This window comes from Euwallacea similis, chromosome 17 (assembly GCF_039881205.1).
Source record: "Euwallacea similis isolate ESF13 chromosome 17, ESF131.1, whole genome shotgun sequence".
NCBI lineage: Eukaryota > Metazoa > Arthropoda > Insecta > Coleoptera > Curculionidae > Euwallacea > Euwallacea similis.
The window spans coordinates 1693761-1711926 of NC_089625.1; the positions used below are offsets into that span (position 1 = coordinate 1693761).

General features: G+C 34.6%; 3 protein-coding genes and 1 pseudogene across 6 annotated transcripts in view; 2 read left to right on the forward strand and 2 right to left on the reverse strand.

Moving 5' to 3' along the window:
* Positions 1-4006: 4006 nt before the first annotated feature.
* On the forward strand, positions 4007-7141 carry LOC136414293 (uncharacterized). Its single transcript, XM_066398214.1, has 6 exons — positions 4007-4434; positions 4503-4531; positions 4581-4737; positions 4785-5124; positions 5184-6448; positions 6506-7141. Exons 1-6 carry the CDS (start codon positions 4410-4412, stop codon positions 6946-6948), a joined length of 2259 nt encoding a protein of 752 aa, XP_066254311.1. The 5' UTR covers positions 4007-4409; the 3' UTR covers positions 6949-7141.
* Positions 7142-7580: 439 nt separating this feature from the next.
* On the reverse strand, positions 7581-9141 carry LOC136414294 (glutamate dehydrogenase, mitochondrial-like; annotated as a pseudogene).
* A 63-nt stretch (positions 9142-9204) lies between these two features.
* PSMG1 (Proteasome assembly chaperone 1) overlaps positions 9205-18166 on the reverse strand; it is a 49404-nt gene continuing 40442 nt past the window's right edge. Inside the window, exons 2-4 of one of the 2 annotated variants that reach the window (XM_066398158.1) lie at positions 12153-12271; positions 9674-9890; positions 9205-9613 (exon numbers count right to left, since the gene is read on the reverse strand). In XM_066398158.1, the coding sequence (XP_066254255.1) occupies positions 9233-9613; positions 9674-9890; positions 12153-12238 (684 nt within the window). In that variant the 5' untranslated portion in view covers positions 12239-12271 and the 3' untranslated portion in view covers positions 9205-9232. Of the gene's footprint in view, positions 9614-9673; positions 9891-12152; positions 12309-18166 lie in introns of those variants that run through there. The other variant, XM_066398157.1, reaches the window with a different exon arrangement.
* Positions 12534-15613, forward strand: LOC136414249 (G kinase-anchoring protein 1-like). 3 transcript variants are annotated; one of them, XM_066398155.1, is made up of 8 exons: positions 12534-12744; positions 12797-12987; positions 14153-14266; positions 14323-14482; positions 14533-14684; positions 14745-14871; positions 14924-15093; positions 15391-15613. In XM_066398155.1, exons 2-8 carry the CDS (start codon positions 12799-12801, stop codon positions 15400-15402), a joined length of 924 nt encoding a protein of 307 aa, XP_066254252.1. In that variant the 5' UTR covers positions 12534-12744; positions 12797-12798; the 3' UTR covers positions 15403-15613. The 3 variants fall into 3 exon arrangements, with proteins under 3 accessions (XP_066254252.1, XP_066254250.1, XP_066254251.1); XM_066398153.1 differs by having other exon boundaries at positions 12536-12744; positions 15213-15613; XM_066398154.1 differs by having other exon boundaries at positions 12538-12744; positions 14536-14684; positions 15213-15613.

Here is an 18166-nt window from a genome sequence, read left to right on the forward strand (position 1 = left end):
TTGCAAAACACGTGTGTATGTGTAATGGTGATTTACGACTCTACAATAATAAAATCATAATCATGTCAAATGGAAATAATAAAAAGTGCTGTTGATTCTTGATGAAGACATAGGCGGTTAATCTTGAACTTGATTCGGAACCACCAATGTAAATGCTCTTTAATTTTTTCTTAATGCATTTTTATCGTATTTCTTCCAAGGTTAAATGTCACATGCACGGTCGGCTGCTTAATATTTTATTATATATTTATAATTGTTATGTCATAAAAATCTCCTCTTCAGTCACGCAAATCTATTACATTCCGCATGTCACAAGCACTCGGATTAAACAGTGATTAATTTCGAATTTATAGCCGTCTGCGGAAAATTTGTGCCAAAACCGACACGAATCCGACGGATATTCGTAGATAATGATCATGATTTTTTACTATAATTATAGTAAATCTCATTGTGCTTGAACCGCTCATTGAAGCTTTTAGTTGAGATCCTGTAAATGATGTTTTTGGGGATGGTTCTCATTCATCAAAATGTGCTAATAAAGTTGCAGATGGGGAATTTCGTCGGTTTTCTATACAGTGCTTTCATTTCAACATGAACCATTCTAAATATAAATAACTCTTGAACTATGTATTGCTTTAAAATTTTCAAAAACACGTCAATTGAGACGTCGAGGGGGAAGCTTTTTTAGCTTTTGTCCAATCCCCTATCGGCAACCACTTGAGCAGGGGGCGACTCACTCCTAAAATCTTAAATAGAATAGGGGGCCGAGTGATACCTCATTTTAAAGAGCATGCCAAGACCTTTTCATCTACGAAGTTTCAGCTCACTCCGTTTAACCATTCCAAGACGGCAGCCACTTGAATTTTGCGGTTTTTACAACGAAAAAATTATTTTGTCAAATGTTCAAAATGTGACCCGGTATTTTCGAGATAATAATAAAGTCTATTTTAAATTCTTTGCGAACATTGATGAAAGTTTGTCTGGTAATACCTCTGCGTTCCAATTTTTCAGTTCTTGAATACTTTCAATTGGCGTTTTATACACAAGTAACCCCAAAAGAAAAGGTCGAGAGGAGTAAGATCTGGAGATCTTGTTGGCCAATCCATTGTGCCTCGACGACCGATCCATTTTTTAGAAAACCGTTCATTAAACCATTCTATCACTACTAAAGTATGATGAGGGGGAGCTCTATCTTGCTGGATATAACGAGTCAATTTTGAACATTTGATAAAATAATTTTTTCGTTGTAAAAGTTGAAAAATTCAAGTGGCCGCTATTTTGGAATGGTTGAATGGAATGAGCTGAAACTTCGTAGGTGAAAAGGTCTCGGTACGCCCTTTAAAATGAGGTATCACTCGATCCCCCATTCCATTTAAGATTTTAGGGTTGACGCGACTCCTACTCAAGGGGTTGCCGATAGGGGATTGGACATAAGCTCAAAAAGTTTCCCTCTCGACGTCTCAATTGACGTGTTTTTGAAAATTTCAAAACAATACATAGTTCAAGAGTTACTTAGGGTGGATCATTTTGAAATTAAAGCAATGTATGTTCTTCACGAATCTGTGGTTAAAAACCTAGTAACAACTCCTTGAGAACATGGATCTTAATGTTGTTTGTTTCTTGGCGAATTATCATATCATTATCATAATTGACTTTATTATCATAATGCTTCAAAATTGAATAAAAAAACTATTTAAAATTAATTTTTGCAAATATACTTTTTTATTTTTTATAGAAATGCATTTGGCACTCCTTTTTTTGTCTCGCTTTATAACAGACTACAACACGCAGCCCAATGCTACCTAAGTATTTTGCTTTTTTATTTCGAGTCTCTGCGAAATGTGTGGAACCGTCAATAATCCGCTTAATGCCATTCACGTTAATTTAGCAAACTCAAAAGTTTTGAAAACTTTTTTCGATACGCCACCGATTTCAGCAGAGGAATTTTCACTTAACTTGCAAATGTTAATCGAGAAAGGGTTCAGTGGAAGTATCACGTTTTTAAACGCAGTTACGGATGTTTTTTAATTATTCAACATTTTGATAAACTTTGATAATACTCCTCTGAATCTTCATTTTCAATAAATCAATTAAAAAAAAATTACCTGCATTGAGCTCTTAAATTGGAAAGAAGTCAGTGACGTCTCAAGTCTGATTCTGTTATGTCACTTATGAAAACGGGCAAAATCCCCTAGAAAATCACAGTGGCGTAGCGGATAAAAGAATGAAAGAAACATTAAATTTTTCTTCGATAATCTTAATTCGTAATTGCATTTAAAGACATGCTGCACCACCAATTTTCATCAATTATTTAAAAACCTCGCGTTTTTCTTACAACCACTAAAATTTTTTTTTAAATTGTTCAACCTCAAGAGGAGTATGCAGGCGGAGATTTAAAGCGATGAGGACAGGATCAAATTCTTTTCACATTGAAAACCTAATGTTTCTTCAGGTATTTTCGTTGAAACTTCAATAAGCCTTTGCTAATTCGCAGTGGCGTGTCAGGAGGTTTAAAGAGATGAGTGCAGGATCAAATTGGACTGCAGCGATTCAAAAGCGTTTCAGGCCAGTTTGGAAACCAGAAGTTTACAACCACCAAAAATAAGACAAATTCGACAATCTCCGGTGGCGTATTAAATTTAATGCTACAAAAGCAGGAAATTCTTATTTTGATTTTTCCATTAGCCTTGCAAATGCAGAACAAAATTCACTCTATAATAACCATTAAGCTCAAAGCTGTTACGAAATTTGTTGGTACGAAAACAATTTAAGCTTTTACACATATTAAGGATCTCACGCTTAGTTGTGCAAAAGTATAATGATAGGGAAGAATACGTTTTCAGTCTTCAATAAGCTCATCATTGTCAACGTTTATCGATCATCACGCGTTTGCGCTTGGCCTTGTTACGATTTTCAGCTAAAACATCCAATGGGTTAATTTAAGGTTTACACGACCTCCACGACGGTACCGTACCATAACACTTTAAGCTTGATGAGGCTATATTGCAAATCGTAGGCGGTTAAGCGATGGAATCTCTTCCTAATTTATCGAAAACAAATTTTCCCATTGATTCAGGTTCGGAGATAAGATTAAAAGACAAATCCACGTATTGTGAGGACAATAAATAATAACGACCATCTTTGCTTTAGTGGAGGTTACACCAGTTACACAAGCCGAGATCAAATCTGGCTCAGATAGCAGGAATGAAGAACATTTATATATCACTAACGTTTCAGTCAATTAAAAATGACTCGATTTATATGTAAACCAGGCAGTTTTGACTTTATTACTGCGGTCTAGCCTTTTGGGGTCGAGACGACTCCTTAAGGTCTCCTCCTTGTTAAAAGTAGCTCTCTTAAATAAGACAAAATAACAAGATAAGGTAAATTTCGTAACAAGGCAAAGATGATGAGTATGACATTCTTTTAGATAAACGCAACACGACAAATTCATGCTCAAAACGCTCATGATGAACAGTGTAGAGTTCAATCCTAAAGTAAATAGCTGATGGGTGTCTCATTTGCAAAAGAGTTTTGGCGACTAGCACACGATGGTGCAATCAATAGAATTCAATCAAAATGAGATTGAATGGGATGCTTATTGCCTGGGAAAAGTTGTATTATGAAACAAAGCAGGTAATAAGAACTATATCTATTGACAATCAAAAGTATATCTTTTTAATGAATTGATTGAGCCCAACCATGCAATTCTCAACACAAATTGTCGCTATAGGCAGCTCTGTGGCCATAGAGCACGTTCGCTTCTTTCGAAGGAAAATTATACTAATAGCAGGCACTAAAAGGAATCTAGTAGCAATAATAATTATTGTTAATCTATTACCCGTCAGTACCAACACAGTATACCCATTCAATTATTTCCCACATTGAAGCAACCTCAATACCGTCACTGAAAATGAAGATGGGTTCCTATAGTTCAGTCGACTAATCAATTTCCGATTAGCTTCTTTCACGATTCAGGAAAAGAACAAATTGAGGAGAATTTAGTCAAAACCGCATTTAATTCGTTTCCGCTCGAGAAAAATTTAGATAAAAATCGCTAAAAAAAACTTCATGATTGATTTAATGGACTATAAGATGTTGCTGCAAAAAAATCTTCTTCACGTGCATCTTAGAAGAATAATTACCATCGAAGACGCTATAGTCCCCTCTTTAGCGAAGAATTACCTAATCTGGCGCATTTTTGTTAAGTGGGTGGACAAAATACTGATGCCTAAAATGGGGTAAGTTGATATATATATAGTTTCGCGTGGATGGTTCTTATTCAGTCTTCAAGGGACTCCAAAGAGCTCAATTGTATTTAATATAGTTCTTTCTATTATTTAGTGAAATAGTGTTTGTGTGCTTTAGTTATTGGACCCGGTTAAAATTTATTTCTAGAACCCAATAATATGGGGTGGATTAGCAGTGGATTCGGTAAGTATTCGCCACAAACTTACCCTCTTATAATTCCACTAAATTTCATCGATATAATAAAATTTCAGTTTTATTTCTCTACTTCACGAAGATTTTGGTAAGTCAAAACCCTTCGAAATAAACTTTCAATGACAGTAATTCTCAAGGCCCGAGGCTACAATTACCCATCTCCAGAAACCTCCTTTGAGGGCGAGGCGTCACAGCAACTTTCTAAGTCCCCTTCAGACGGCTTTAAGCCTGGCAATTATAATAGACCTAATGGGGGCTATGGAAAAAATGGGGGGATTCTGACAACTACCACTGGTAATAACAACAATTCTTTTGCCAAATTTCCTCATTGAATGTTACAGGATATCCAGATGACAACATTTCTGGAGGGGTTCAATATTCACAACTAAAACCTACATCGCCGTCTTTAGCTGCAAGACCTAGAGATTCCACAAGCAACGAATTTACATCGCAGAATGGTCAATCTAACTTGGGGCAGCCAGGGGGATTTCCTGAACAGAATTTTGAAAATTCTGTAGTGGGTGATAGCGATTCTGGATTGACTGAAGCAGAGGAAGGAGATTACTCGGCAATTCCTGGACAACCTGAACAAGATTATCCTATTTTATCATCAGTTCCTGAAACATCTTTTAGCTGTGAACAACAGGAATATCCGGGGTATTATGCAGACATAGAAACTAGGTACCTGTACAATTTATTGCCACAATATTCAGATTTTTTGAATGAATTTATTCATTTAGATGCCAGGTATTCCACATATGCGCCAATAACAAAACCTACGATTTTCTCTGCCCCAATGGCACCATTTTCCATCAAGAATATCTCGTTTGTGTGTGGTGGAATCTATTCGATTGCACTTCAGCTCCCTCATTCTACAGCATAAATTCAAACATATATGATTATTCAATCAAAGAAGCGGAACAGCAAACCGGTGCAATTCCAGCTTTTGGAGAACACTCTGATCAAGCATTCGGAACGCCTGGATATAATCAAGGGGGTTATAATTCAGGAGGAACAAGTCAAAGAACCCCTGAATATCAACCGTTAAATGGCCCTGATAATTTCCAGTCGACTGAAAATAACAGGTATCCGGGAGGCAGTGAGCAATATCCTTCAAGTGGTAGACCATTTTCTTCATCCAATGGAGGAACATCAAGCAATGTCCAAACGGGATATCAACGAGGTCAAGTTGAATCTGCTGTAACTGGAAGTAATACATATACAGGGGGAAATGGGTATCAATCACAGAGGCCAAATGGCCCAGGACTTTCTTCATCAAAACAAGACGAATATAATAGACAAAGTGATGAGGCAAGAGGATCAACTACGCCTGAGTCAACTTCTTTTCAAAATAATGGCATGAGTGGATATCCATCTGCTCATGTAGGGCATAAATCAAGCAATGGCCAATTTGCGTATCAACCAAATGGAGCAAATCAAGGAGAAAATTATGGATATCCAGAGCAGAAGAGACCAAAAGAGGCTCGGAATGGAAAAAAATATTCATCACCTCAAAAAGATTATCCTTCAAATAATGGACAAACTGCATTTGAACCAAGAAGACCAAATATACCTGAATCAATTTCACCTATAAATAATAGATATCCTGAAGGCAATGAATATCCATCAAACAATGAAGTAAATGCAGGAGAAAATGGATATGCGTCAAAGCGACCAAATGGATCAGGATTTTCTGAATCTAATCAAGAAGGATATCCTTCAAACAATAAGGGACAAACTGCAAATCAACAAAGTGCATCTGGAAATAATGGCGAATATTCTGGAGGAAATGGATATGTATCAAAAAGGCCAAATGGGTCATCAGGATTTTCTTCATCTAATCAAAAAGATTATCAATCAACCAATGGTCAAAGCCCTGAAGGGAATGGACATCCACCAAAAAGACCAATTGGAGTAGTATTTTCTCCATCCAGCCAAGGAGGATATCCTTCAAACAATCCAGATGAACAAAATAATAGCGGGTATTCATCAACAAATCCTCAAGGTATTAAGTATTAAGTATATTTTAATATAAGCTATCGTAAACAGATTTTTCATGCAGGTCCTCAGAACTTCCAAAGACCATTAGCATTCCCAGAAACACCAAATTATCTAAATCGACAAAATTCGGGTGCAAATAAAACTCCTGGCACTAATGGGAAAATTGGCCAAGGCACCCAATACCTTCCTCCACGATCTAATGGAAAAGGCACTAATGGGTTTAAGAATGGAGGGCCTCAGACTTATCCAGGACAAAATGGAGGAAAACAACAAAGTGGTGAATATCCAGAGGCACAAAATCGAAGTTATAATAATGGACAGCAAGAGGTGAAATCACAAGCTACTAATGGATTTAGAGGCGTTAATGATAGCTACCCAGGAAATCAAACGCCAAGAGAAAACTACCAGAACGGTGCTTCTGGAAACGAGGGTGTAAATAACGGGGGACATTCAGGTTATAACTCACCACCAAACAGACAATATTTACCCCCTTTAGGAAATTAAATCAAACTATTGAAACAAGGCCATTAATATACAAAGTGTTTTAATTCATTATGAGATTTTTTTTTGCCAATATAATGCTTGATGAGTAAAATAGGTATACATTTCTAGTTGTGCTATAAGACTCTTAAACCCAATTGTGCATTCTTGGCTTAAACTTGGCCCGGCTGAATCAATGCTATTCTTATGGAAAAGTTCAAGCCCCAACCCTGGTTCAGCTGAGCTGCACTTAAGTCACAATCATACAATTGGGGCTTATAGTTAATGTTATTTAAGTAAGATCATTTTTGTACAGTGCCTTTGATACTTTCAGTCGAGCATGGTATAAAATAAATATTATGAATACCTGTCATTGATTAAGATCTACGTTTATTTTTTCCTTTTTATTTTTTTTTTTTTTTAGGAAAAATCGGTAATTTTTTCATTATAACTTGGGATAAGCTGTGCATAAAAGTGAGGGATATCTTTTTAATAGGCGCTTGCACCACGGAGCTTGACACGAGTCAAACTAAATTTATTGATCAAACTTCCCATATACGAGTTTGGAAGTAAACTCGTATCAAGTTCATTGGCGCCACAACCCTAAGAAATTTACTAAAATTAACATCAATCAACTAAAATCATACAATTTAACATCACGTGAGAATTTTCTTAACAAACACTGCCTTAAAAATATTTCTGATTGCTAAGGCGTAGACATCAAATCTCACATCAACTCCCAACCTAAAGGATTTGAAATTGTATGTTATCTCCTTTAAAAAAATCACAACGCTTATGTGATATCCTCGTAACATTGGGAAATCTGACTCTTACAATTATCTACTGAAGCATAATACATGCAATAAATGCAGTTTTTGAAAAAATTACCTGAGGCAAAAATATGATTTAAGGAGTTTGAGATTCACTAACAGCCTCTCGGTGCCCCATATTTTTTAAAGTGCATAAACTCAACTCAGTTCTACATCTACAATAATTAAAAAAAAATTAAATCAAGAAAATCTGGAAATAACTCTCACTTAGCAAAGCTTCAAGAATTCGAACCGATTTGATACAAGTTCCTGAGATACTCGAAGTATGAGGGCACATTAGCTCCTATGCAAGCATCTGGAATAACCAACTTGAATTTAGAGACTAGAAATTTATGCGCAATAGGCGTTATTGTGCTATCTACAAACGCTCAATTTATACCAGAATCTAATAAGAAAGAACAGTGGACACTTGAGCCTCTAATACAACTCTGGCTCTCACATCTCTGGTCACATAAGAAGCGAAATTTTTATGAAATGCTGCTGGTACCAGAATATAATACTCTTCTGTGAAGATCGAATTGGGGAATTTTATTTTAGAGATGCCGAAATTCACTATCGTGTCATGCTCTTTCATATATTTGCATAATTTCTGTTTTATACAAATAATTATTACATTGTTTGTATAAAAGCTTGAATTATTGGTGAACCTTCAAATCAATGCCTTTGGGTTGTGCAAATACGCATCACACTTCTTGACCCCCACATAACAATAACCCCGCTGTTCATCAGCGTCAAACCTAAGGGCTTTCCTACTTTTCCCATCCCCTAGAATATTCAATTTAATGACTATTAACCTGAAAAAAATTAGTGGCACTTACTTAAATACTAAATTGCTTGTTCTTTAAAACGATTTTAATACAGCCGGCATTGTTGAGGAGTTTTCAAAGTTTGGTGGGCACTTAATGAACTTACTTTTTCATATCCATTCCCTCGTTCATGATTCATTGATTTCTCGGCAGATGAAAAATTTAAACTTTGTCTTCCAAGGCATAATTTTCAAATCTAATAAAATCAAAATAATTGGTACTACTTACGAGTACATACAAGTAAAAACTTCAAGAATCCAAGTCATTTCTTTGCCATTTGTATTGATATCCGGATGCACTATACTGATGCGATTGTTTATAATCGTAATAAATCAGTATTAAGTAATGACCATTCTAGGGATTTATAAGAACTTGCAGTATCCCATTTTAAGTAACCTTTCGACGTCTAAACCATAAACGGTCTTTAATTCACTTTTCTTTAGGGTTAATTTTGATACCTCCTGTCCCCCAGAAAGACCAGTTTCGGTGTAAGAGCTTTTTACAAAGGACAAAAGGACCAGGCCCTTCATATGGTATTGAGTAATCTTTTAGTGAACCCTTAAACCTTTTTTATCAGTTAATTATAGGGCTAATAGGCAAGGAGTGTTTTTGAGCTGAGGAACTTTGCTAATTACAACAAGTAATTATTAATAATATATTAAACGATCTAAATTAAATATACAAATTACTACTTAAGTCGTCACATTTAAAATCAATTGCCACTTTAATTCCCAATATTCTAAACAACTTGACAATTTCAGCGCCATTTGCCGAGTCTAAAGGCATGTTATCCATGTAAATTATCCACAAACTGGCGTTGATATTGCAGCACACACAATAGGTCAAAATACTAGCAGAAAGTCCCTCTATTAAATTGGGTGCTTCTAGTCTTTTGCAGAAATTGTAAGGTACTTCCACATCTGTGCTGATGCAGCGAGAAAACGTAATTTCACTGCTAGTTTTTTCCAATGTTTGAAAGGCTGAAACGGGGCTGCTGGTGATGCAATGGATGTATTTGGCGTTTTTAATCCATGGTGATAATAGCTCAACAATCTGCAAATATCCAGCAAGTTAATGAAAGAAATAAATCTGATTTTTAAATGTACTTGTTACCTCACCAATTACCAAGTCTTTAGATTTCCTGTCGAAGGTGATTAAATAGTTTTTGTCGATCTTATAAATTGTTAATCCCTCGTTAACTAAAGTAGCCACTTGTTGAGAATTTGAAATTACAAATAAAAGTGTCTGAAGCACTTTTTTTGATTCTCCTATAAATAACGTTTCTATGGCTGCGGGTGGGTCAGGACTGCCTTGCCATTCATAGGAAGGACTAAAAAAGTATAATAAATAAAGGTAATAAAGGACTAAAAAAAGAAGTATAGTCCTGAAAATAAGCACTGACCACGACGTCACTTTTTATTCTCTCTCTTTAACAAATATTAACTAGATGAAACATTCAAAAACGAGCTCTCTTGGAACTCCCTGAATTGAAGAATATTGGTTAAACAACATATAAATATTATTGTCGTGTAATAACATAGGTACAAGATTGTTATTTACCGTAGATATCTACAAAATAAGTTTTGTTCTAACCACTGAGGGAACCATATAAGATTATTTGAGTTCAGGTTTTATTATAACCATTGAGTACACAATGATGGACCTATTAATAATATTGATTAATGTGTTTTACATAATTAAAATTCTTTAATCATTTAGTCTCAGATTTGCTGGATATTTCACCTACCTATGTTTTTAATCCATTTATTTTAAACTTATTAGCCTGTAATAGACTGTGCATTGCAAGCAGATGTTTCACAGTAAATACCATTTTAATTAAAGCAATGATTTCTTCCATAATAGGTACCTAACTTGACTTTTTTAAAATAAAATAAAAATTATATAACTAAATTATAAATCAAATGGTGTAAATATTTTAGTACAGAAGCTACACACATATCTAGTACCTACTAATCCAAGGTACAGCCACTTGAATGAAACAGTGACTAAACTCATGCACCCTATTTAATAAATGGTTTACAATCCAGCAAAGCAGTGCATTGAATTATTTACTTTCACATTATATACATAAATAATTTCAACATAAATTTCTTTTTCAAATCAATATCTCATTTAAGTTTTAAATATCATCAATTGTATTTGTATATGTATAGGGCTGGGCTTAGCCCTATTTTTTCATAACATCCTACTTAAATAATCAAAGACATGCAATGAATATTATAGGAACACACTACAAAATATTAATCAATACTAGCAAAAACTTTCATTGTTAAAAAATGATATAAAATTATTTATCTAGGAAATGCATGTGATCTGTGAAATTTACTGAAATGGTGTCATGGTCAATCCTTATTTCATAAATTACTACTAACTTTAGCAAAGTCAAATAGTGAAGAAACACTGCAGTTAGTCAGGAGAAAACATTAAAACCAATTTATAGTTTCATAGCAGTAGAGATAAAGGTAAGATGAAAAGAGAAGCTACATATGTGATGAGCTCCATCAATCAAAGATTATCCTTACATGTTACGAATATGAATATTGTCAAATTCCCTTCCTACTTTTGTTGGTGTGTCACAATACTAAGGTAATAATTGCATATCAAGGCTTAAGCCTAAAGGTAAAGATGCATAGCTCGGTAAATTGAATTTCAGATGAGAAGTTCAAATTACTGAGAAGGTGCAGGAATTCCAGAAGAGAAAGCTCTATTTGTGCCTTAGGCTTTGCATGAGTGAGTATAGGGATAAAAAATTGGAGAGTGATTGCTTCTTTTTCTTTCCTACTTATATACAAGATATCTCTGAATATAGTGCCATAAATTCAACCACATATTCTAGGTCCCAAAATGTGATGAAAATTTCATATAAATATATGTATATTGAAAGGCACTTCATTTTCAATATAAAGGGTGTGTAAGATTGGTTCCTGAAGATGGTTTTTTGTTGATATTTTGAAATGTGAGATATAAATTAATGAAATTTTGTACTTTGTTATAATTTTTCATGCTCTTTCTGATTCTTTATAAAGAAATAGCTAGGTTTTTTCAATGGTGGGTAATACAGGGAGGTAGCACTTGAAAAGTAATAAAACATAGTATCCACTGATTTGTTAAATTCCAATTTTCTTGAAAACTATTAGAGATTTTAACTTTCAGCAAGAGTACCTTTCTTATGGAAAAGTCTTCAAATTTAACTTTTTTGCTATAATATGAGATCGTCCATAAAGTTGAATACAAAAAATGTAGGTATTTTTTAAGTACTACCCCCTGTATTATGCAGCCCTGGAAAAATGTGCCAATTTCTTTATATGGATTTAGAAAGAGCACAAAAAGTTATAATGAAATACAAATTTCATTAATTTATCTCAAAACATAAAAAAAAAATAATTAAAAAACTACCCTCGAGAGCCAACCATGGACACCCTGTATATCGAAAACGAAGCGCCTTTCATATATGTTTACATGAAGTTTTCGTCATATTTTGGGATCTAGAATATATGGTTGAATTTATGGCACTATATTCAGAGACACTTTGTATATTTATACTCACAAGACAGAAATGACTAATTGTTACCTTTGATACTGCGGGACTTCTTCCAGGTCCTCATCATCCAAAATTAGAGCTCTAGTGCTTGGCTCTACAATTTCCCCAAACAACATGATTTGAAGATTTTTCTTGATTCAAAATTGAAACTTCCCTTCAAATTTTTTGAGGTTAAGGTCGTGAGTTGAGAGTTAGATAAATTTCAGTCGGCGATTGAAATTTAAAATTAAGTTCTAGCGGCTGGAAAGATTTAATTTCAAACTAAAGATATTTCTTCGATATGACTTATAATCTCTGCACAATCTTTAAATGCTGGGGAAGAACACTGAAGAGGAAAATTCAAATTTTCACGATTTCTTTTCATTCTTGACGTAGCCTACCGTGTCGACCTCGTAGTTCCCATCGACGAGAATTTCCATACGAAACATCAGCGTCAGACGTCAGACCGAATTTTGCATTAATTTTGTTGCCGGTTACCGTGATAATTAAACAATGGAAAAATAATTAATAAACGTTCAAGGGCTGAAGACTTAATTTTAAACGTATCCTGAGGATTAATAAAAAAAAAGGACATTTTTATTATAGATTCTTCGTTTAAGGGACACTTGACAAAAATACTCAAGTACTACCCAGCAAAGTTGAAAAACTGCTTACTAATATGATCTTTTTCGCAGAAATGGACATTGCAGTTCCCTCTCGATTTGCTTGCTTAAAGATCGAGGATGACGAATTCCGACCGGCAAGTAGCAGCTCCAAGAAGAGGACCGATAGTAAATCAAATAAGAAAGCCAGTGGCTCTGCGAAAGACTTGCCAAAGTCAGCAACCAGTGCCAACAGGAAGGGAACTAACAGTTCAAGTCATGAGGTAATGTTTTGAATAACCTTATAAAAGGGCAATAGGTCCCTCAGAATTACCTTGTCTAAGTCAAGAGCTGGATTTATAGTTTCTTTAACTTAAGCTCCAAGACACATATTTAAGATTCCATGTAAAATCTATATAAGGCTTCTTCAGGAACTATGACCCGGAGCAGATTGATCCCTATCACCTAATCTTCAACCAACTGAATTGACTGCATATCACCCATCAGGAATAAAATTTTATTAGTTGAATGTTAGCTGATCAATATCAATTTGATCCAGATGACTGTTTCCAAAAAGGCCTATTTTGATGTCAAAATTTAATTCAAATTGAATCAAAAATGACTTTATTGTCTTGCCCTTAAGATATAAGCTGTCAAGGATGACTGGTTCTGTTATGAGCTTTTAACAACAAACATAAAACTTGTAACTACTACATGCAGGGTTACCCACATTGTGAGGAACTGAATCCAATGAAGGCTGGTTATGAAAATCCCTTTTGTGAATTTAAATTGGTCGGACAGTTCAAAATACCATACAAGAAGGTGACCACAGTATGAAGGTTTGAGGGCAATGTGTGACTTTCATATAGTATGTAATTTATGTTAGATAAAACAGTGTACTAACTTATCCAAAAATGACTTTGGTAAGATTTTTGAATTACAAAATATGATTTTTGACAAGAAAAATAGTACCTATACTTTAATGGTAATTAAATTATTACACAGTTTCATTATTAACCCTTTCCCACATGCTGTGCATTTAATAATGCAGAATGTTACTATGATAACTACAATGATAATAAACCCAGGTGGGAGGGAGGTTTTTCCTAGCTGCTTTGGGTGTGACATTCCCACAGAATCAAGTTAAAAATCAATAAAAAAACATACTTAAAAGAGAAGGACAAGGTATTGTAGACTATGCTAGTCTGTTAGCAAAAAATTTGACTGTATTCGCATAACAGTGCTCCAAAAGAAGTTACCTAAGTTTAATTCTAAAATTAAACTTAAACACTGATTTGCTACCCTTTCAGGTGTTTTCAAATTATTTTTAAGGTATGCAATTTCTTAAATTGTTTTATTCGTGTGTATGCTTTTTCCTGTCATTCTCAATTTCCATCAATATTCCCTGTTCCCATTGTTTCTATAGTGGCATTACTCCTTATATTTCAGAAATCTAAAACTGCAGTTAAAAGAGCAAAGAAAGTTAAAGAAGGACAAGAAAAAGAATGGGAGGAATGGCAGAAAAAAGATGCAAAGTTTGTGAATGAAGCTTTTGAAGAACAGGTAAAATGTCGAATTTTTTTCACAGAACATAGCAATCTTGAGAATCAAAATTTTAGATGCAAAATGCAATTCTCCAATCAAAATTAGAGTTTGAACGTCAGAAAAAAAATCTTCTTATTAAAACTGATGTAGAGAGTACTCAAGGCAAGAAAAAGAAGGGAAGAACAATGGGCCTTGATGAATTTTTAGAGACTAAACCAGAATTAGATCATAGAGGTACATATATCAATAAAACCAATATCTCCATGCAATAATGTCTTGCTTAATAGAGGAAACTAAAGCAAAAATTGAGGAAAAAGATTTCTTCCAAGAAGTGTTTGAAACCACCAAGAAAGCAATAACTAAAGACAATGTTGAGCAAAGCAGGAAGAAACGACAAGAAGCTTTCAAGGAAGTTGTTAGTTTGGCCCAGTGCCAGGTATTTCTATCAAACTATCAATAACAAATTGGCACCCAGTGAAACTTGTAAAACTTTAAGGAAAAGCTGGAAGCTGAAAGGGCCAAAAACGCAGCTTTAGAGAAGGAATTGGAGGAGGCCAGAAAGGAGATTTCTGTGGTGAAAAAACGAAATCAAACATTGTGTAGTATGCTCAGTCAGGGCGAAAGTGAGTAGAAAAAGTCTTCCTCAAATGTGTCGCAAATTAGGCTATGTTTTAGTGAAAGACAAAGCAGAGGTTTTAGTAGAATTAGAAAGATTGACAGGAGTAAAAGAGGAATTGACTGAGGAAGTAGGGAATTTGCACAAATTGCTTGAACAAGAGCGCTCCAACAAGGGCTCACTACATGGTAACCAGACTGATAACCACAGTAAGCATAGCAAAGAAAAGGTAAGTTAATTTGTAGCATGAAGAAGCTGTCTTTTTTTTGTTTCTAGTAGTGTCATTTTTTCCTTGTTTTAAGCGTTTTATTTTTTACATTCAACTAATTGATTTTTTGTTTGTTTTAGACTAAAAAGAAGAAACACTAAAACGTGCACGATTGTGTGTTTTTCTTTTTTTGAGACTGTTGAAGATCCATTGAATGCCACCCAATAATTGATAATATTTTTGTACTTTTTTATATTCATTTGAAATTTGCATGCATTTTGCCCCAATTTGTCGATGTCAGGAGTTTTCTTGTTGCAGAGTAAGAAGTAAAACTTCCTCACATCTTATTAGGCAGTTACTAAGGATCTACTCACTACGTAACCTATGCTCTCTTTCTGTTTAGAATTTGCGTTTACTAAAACAGAACCGTTGTTTCTTGTCGATTTAATAATCTCATTTTCTTTATTGATATTATATACTTGCTTTTAAGGACAATTAGTTTGTTGTTTATTAATATACATTTTTTCTCCTTATATAACAATGTTTTTTTTTTATATTTTCCCTATAGAGATATTTGTTGTGATATAAAAATTTTTACACTCGTATGCGCGTGCAATGAAAATAGCGCATTGTCAAACGGGATAAACGAGCCAAACAACCAAAATTCGCATAATATAGACATTTCACTAACTCAATCTTAATGCGCTAAATTTTTCCAAGCAGTGTCGATAAAACTGACTCGCTCAAAAGAGTTAAAGCATTCGGCGAGTTATTAGTGCGGATGTGATGCGTGCCATTCGGTTGCTCGACAAAAAGTAAGGGATCCATTTCAATTGGGGATGCCGCCAGGTCTACCAGTAATTCAAAATCTCTTTTCGCACTGCTTAATTGTCGCTTGCAAAATTTTGTACAGGGTATTTCAAACATCGGGCCCTACATCTTAAAGACAGATTGCTGAGTTGCATCTTTAAAAGAAAAAACTTATTTTTCACATTCCAAGTCATAAATAAGTTTTTTCTCATGGACACACTTTTTCTCAATATTTGAAAAGCTCATTTTCTCAGCAATTTTCGTTAAGTAAGCCTTTTCGGTCTAGTATCTTTTTAAAATTCATAAAAACAAAAATAACAAGATGCATCTAAATAATTTATCTTTCCTTTTTTGTTCAGGAAGAAATGAAGTTCGAATATATTACTTTGTGTGGTCGACTAAAGACGCTAGACAATGGTCCAGGAGAAAGAAGAGATGTCGTGCAGAAGTAACAAAACAAAAAAACTGTTTCCTCCATTCCTGGTTGAGAAAATCATAGCACATACCCATGGCAAGACCTCTGTGGATACCCTGAATTCATTCCCGAAATTGAAGAAATTTTAGGTGTTTCTTCAATAGCCTGGGCTATACCTGCTTGTAGTCTACTCTTTTTCCTTCCAGGCTACACTCGTACATACTACGCATTCTTCAGATATGCGCAGTATGATGTGTACCTACTTTATACCCACAATGAGCAAAGATTTTTCCAAGTCAAGTCTAATCTGCAATATGTCAATAACCTGGAAATTCTTCAAATCTGTCCTGATAAACTGTACAAGATTCGACCATTGTAAAATACAATTAGAACGCGATACAGAGATAAGGTACAAGAGTATCTCAAGAACAAATGCACAAGTTGGAGAGTTAAAATATTTTTTTTATATTAGACATCAGGCATTGCACATGATTTTGTCGTATGTTTAGGTACGTCGACAGACTTGGATGAGAATCATCTATAAATCTTTGGTCTTGAATTAGCAGGTATGTTTCATTTATCCGATCGAAGTTCAAATAATGGACACAAATTATATTTGGATAACTATTTTTCCTGTTGTCAGCTCCTTCATTCTCAAAAAAAGAAAAATTGCTGTTTCTACAGTCGGTGTGAACAGATCTAGTAAATCCTCCTTATTAAAAGACAAACAGCCAAGTAAAATAGGTAGAAAGTCCCATGATGAGGTAACTAGTGGAACAGGAGATATAGCTCTAGCGAAAAGTGCCAAATAAAACTCAAATGGGACTCTCAGATTTCTGCTTGCGATTAGCAGAATATTTGGCCACATCTAGATGGCAACAAGAAAGAACAAAGACGTAAGATCGCCTAATGTGGCAAAAAGACACGCTTTTATTGTGACAAATGTAATACATCCATTTCACTAGAATCACATCTCCTCTTCCACTGATTACCTCATCATGGGATACTCTATCTATTTTACTTAACAGTGTGCCTTAATAATGGGAGTTTACTAAATCTGTTCACACGGACTGTACCAGTAGTATATTTTTGAGAACTTGAATGAGCGGATAGCAGGAAACATATTTATCGATGATTTGGTCTTTCTGCTCTTGGGAGAAAATACTTGTGATACCCTCACTAAAGAAAATTTTAAAAAATCACATTTGGAAATGTTCCTATAAAGTGGTTGAAAAGAAAAAGAAGAGGAATTGTCTTGTTTGTTGTGTAAGGGAAAGCGGGTTCAGAATAGTCCAGTTGTAATAATAGTCTTTAGATCTTGTCTGAATTTGTTCCAGTCTTTCAGATATTCTTATCATGTGTGTACGTTCGTATAGTAATTACTTGGATGGATTGTGTAGCAAATTGTCGAGCCTTTCTCTGCAATCAGTCTTAATGCAATATACTCTATTTTTTGCATGCACTATTCGTTTTTTTCCGTTAGATTTGCTCTCAGTATGTGCCCGTGACCTCACAATAGGCTGCAGATGGACTGGAATCTTTTTGTTGTTGTTTTTGTACTGATCCCTCTATCTTTATACGTTACCAATCGAAAATGTTTTTCAATATTTGCATTTCGAACATGTTTAGTGAATTTCAGTTTCTGTTCGATACCTACTTCCAAATATTTTGCGCTTTTTTTTAGTTTAGATGTGTGACCGTCTGCTATTAATGTTGGGGATTCTATTTTAATTTGGCAATTTAAAAGTAGAAGTTGGTTTTGGTGTTACTTTATAGAACTATATTATTGTGTTCTCCGTTAGTGTCTGAAGTCTTTGTAACGTTTTCTCAGTCATTTTTTCATGTGCAGTAAGTGTAGTACTAAGGAAA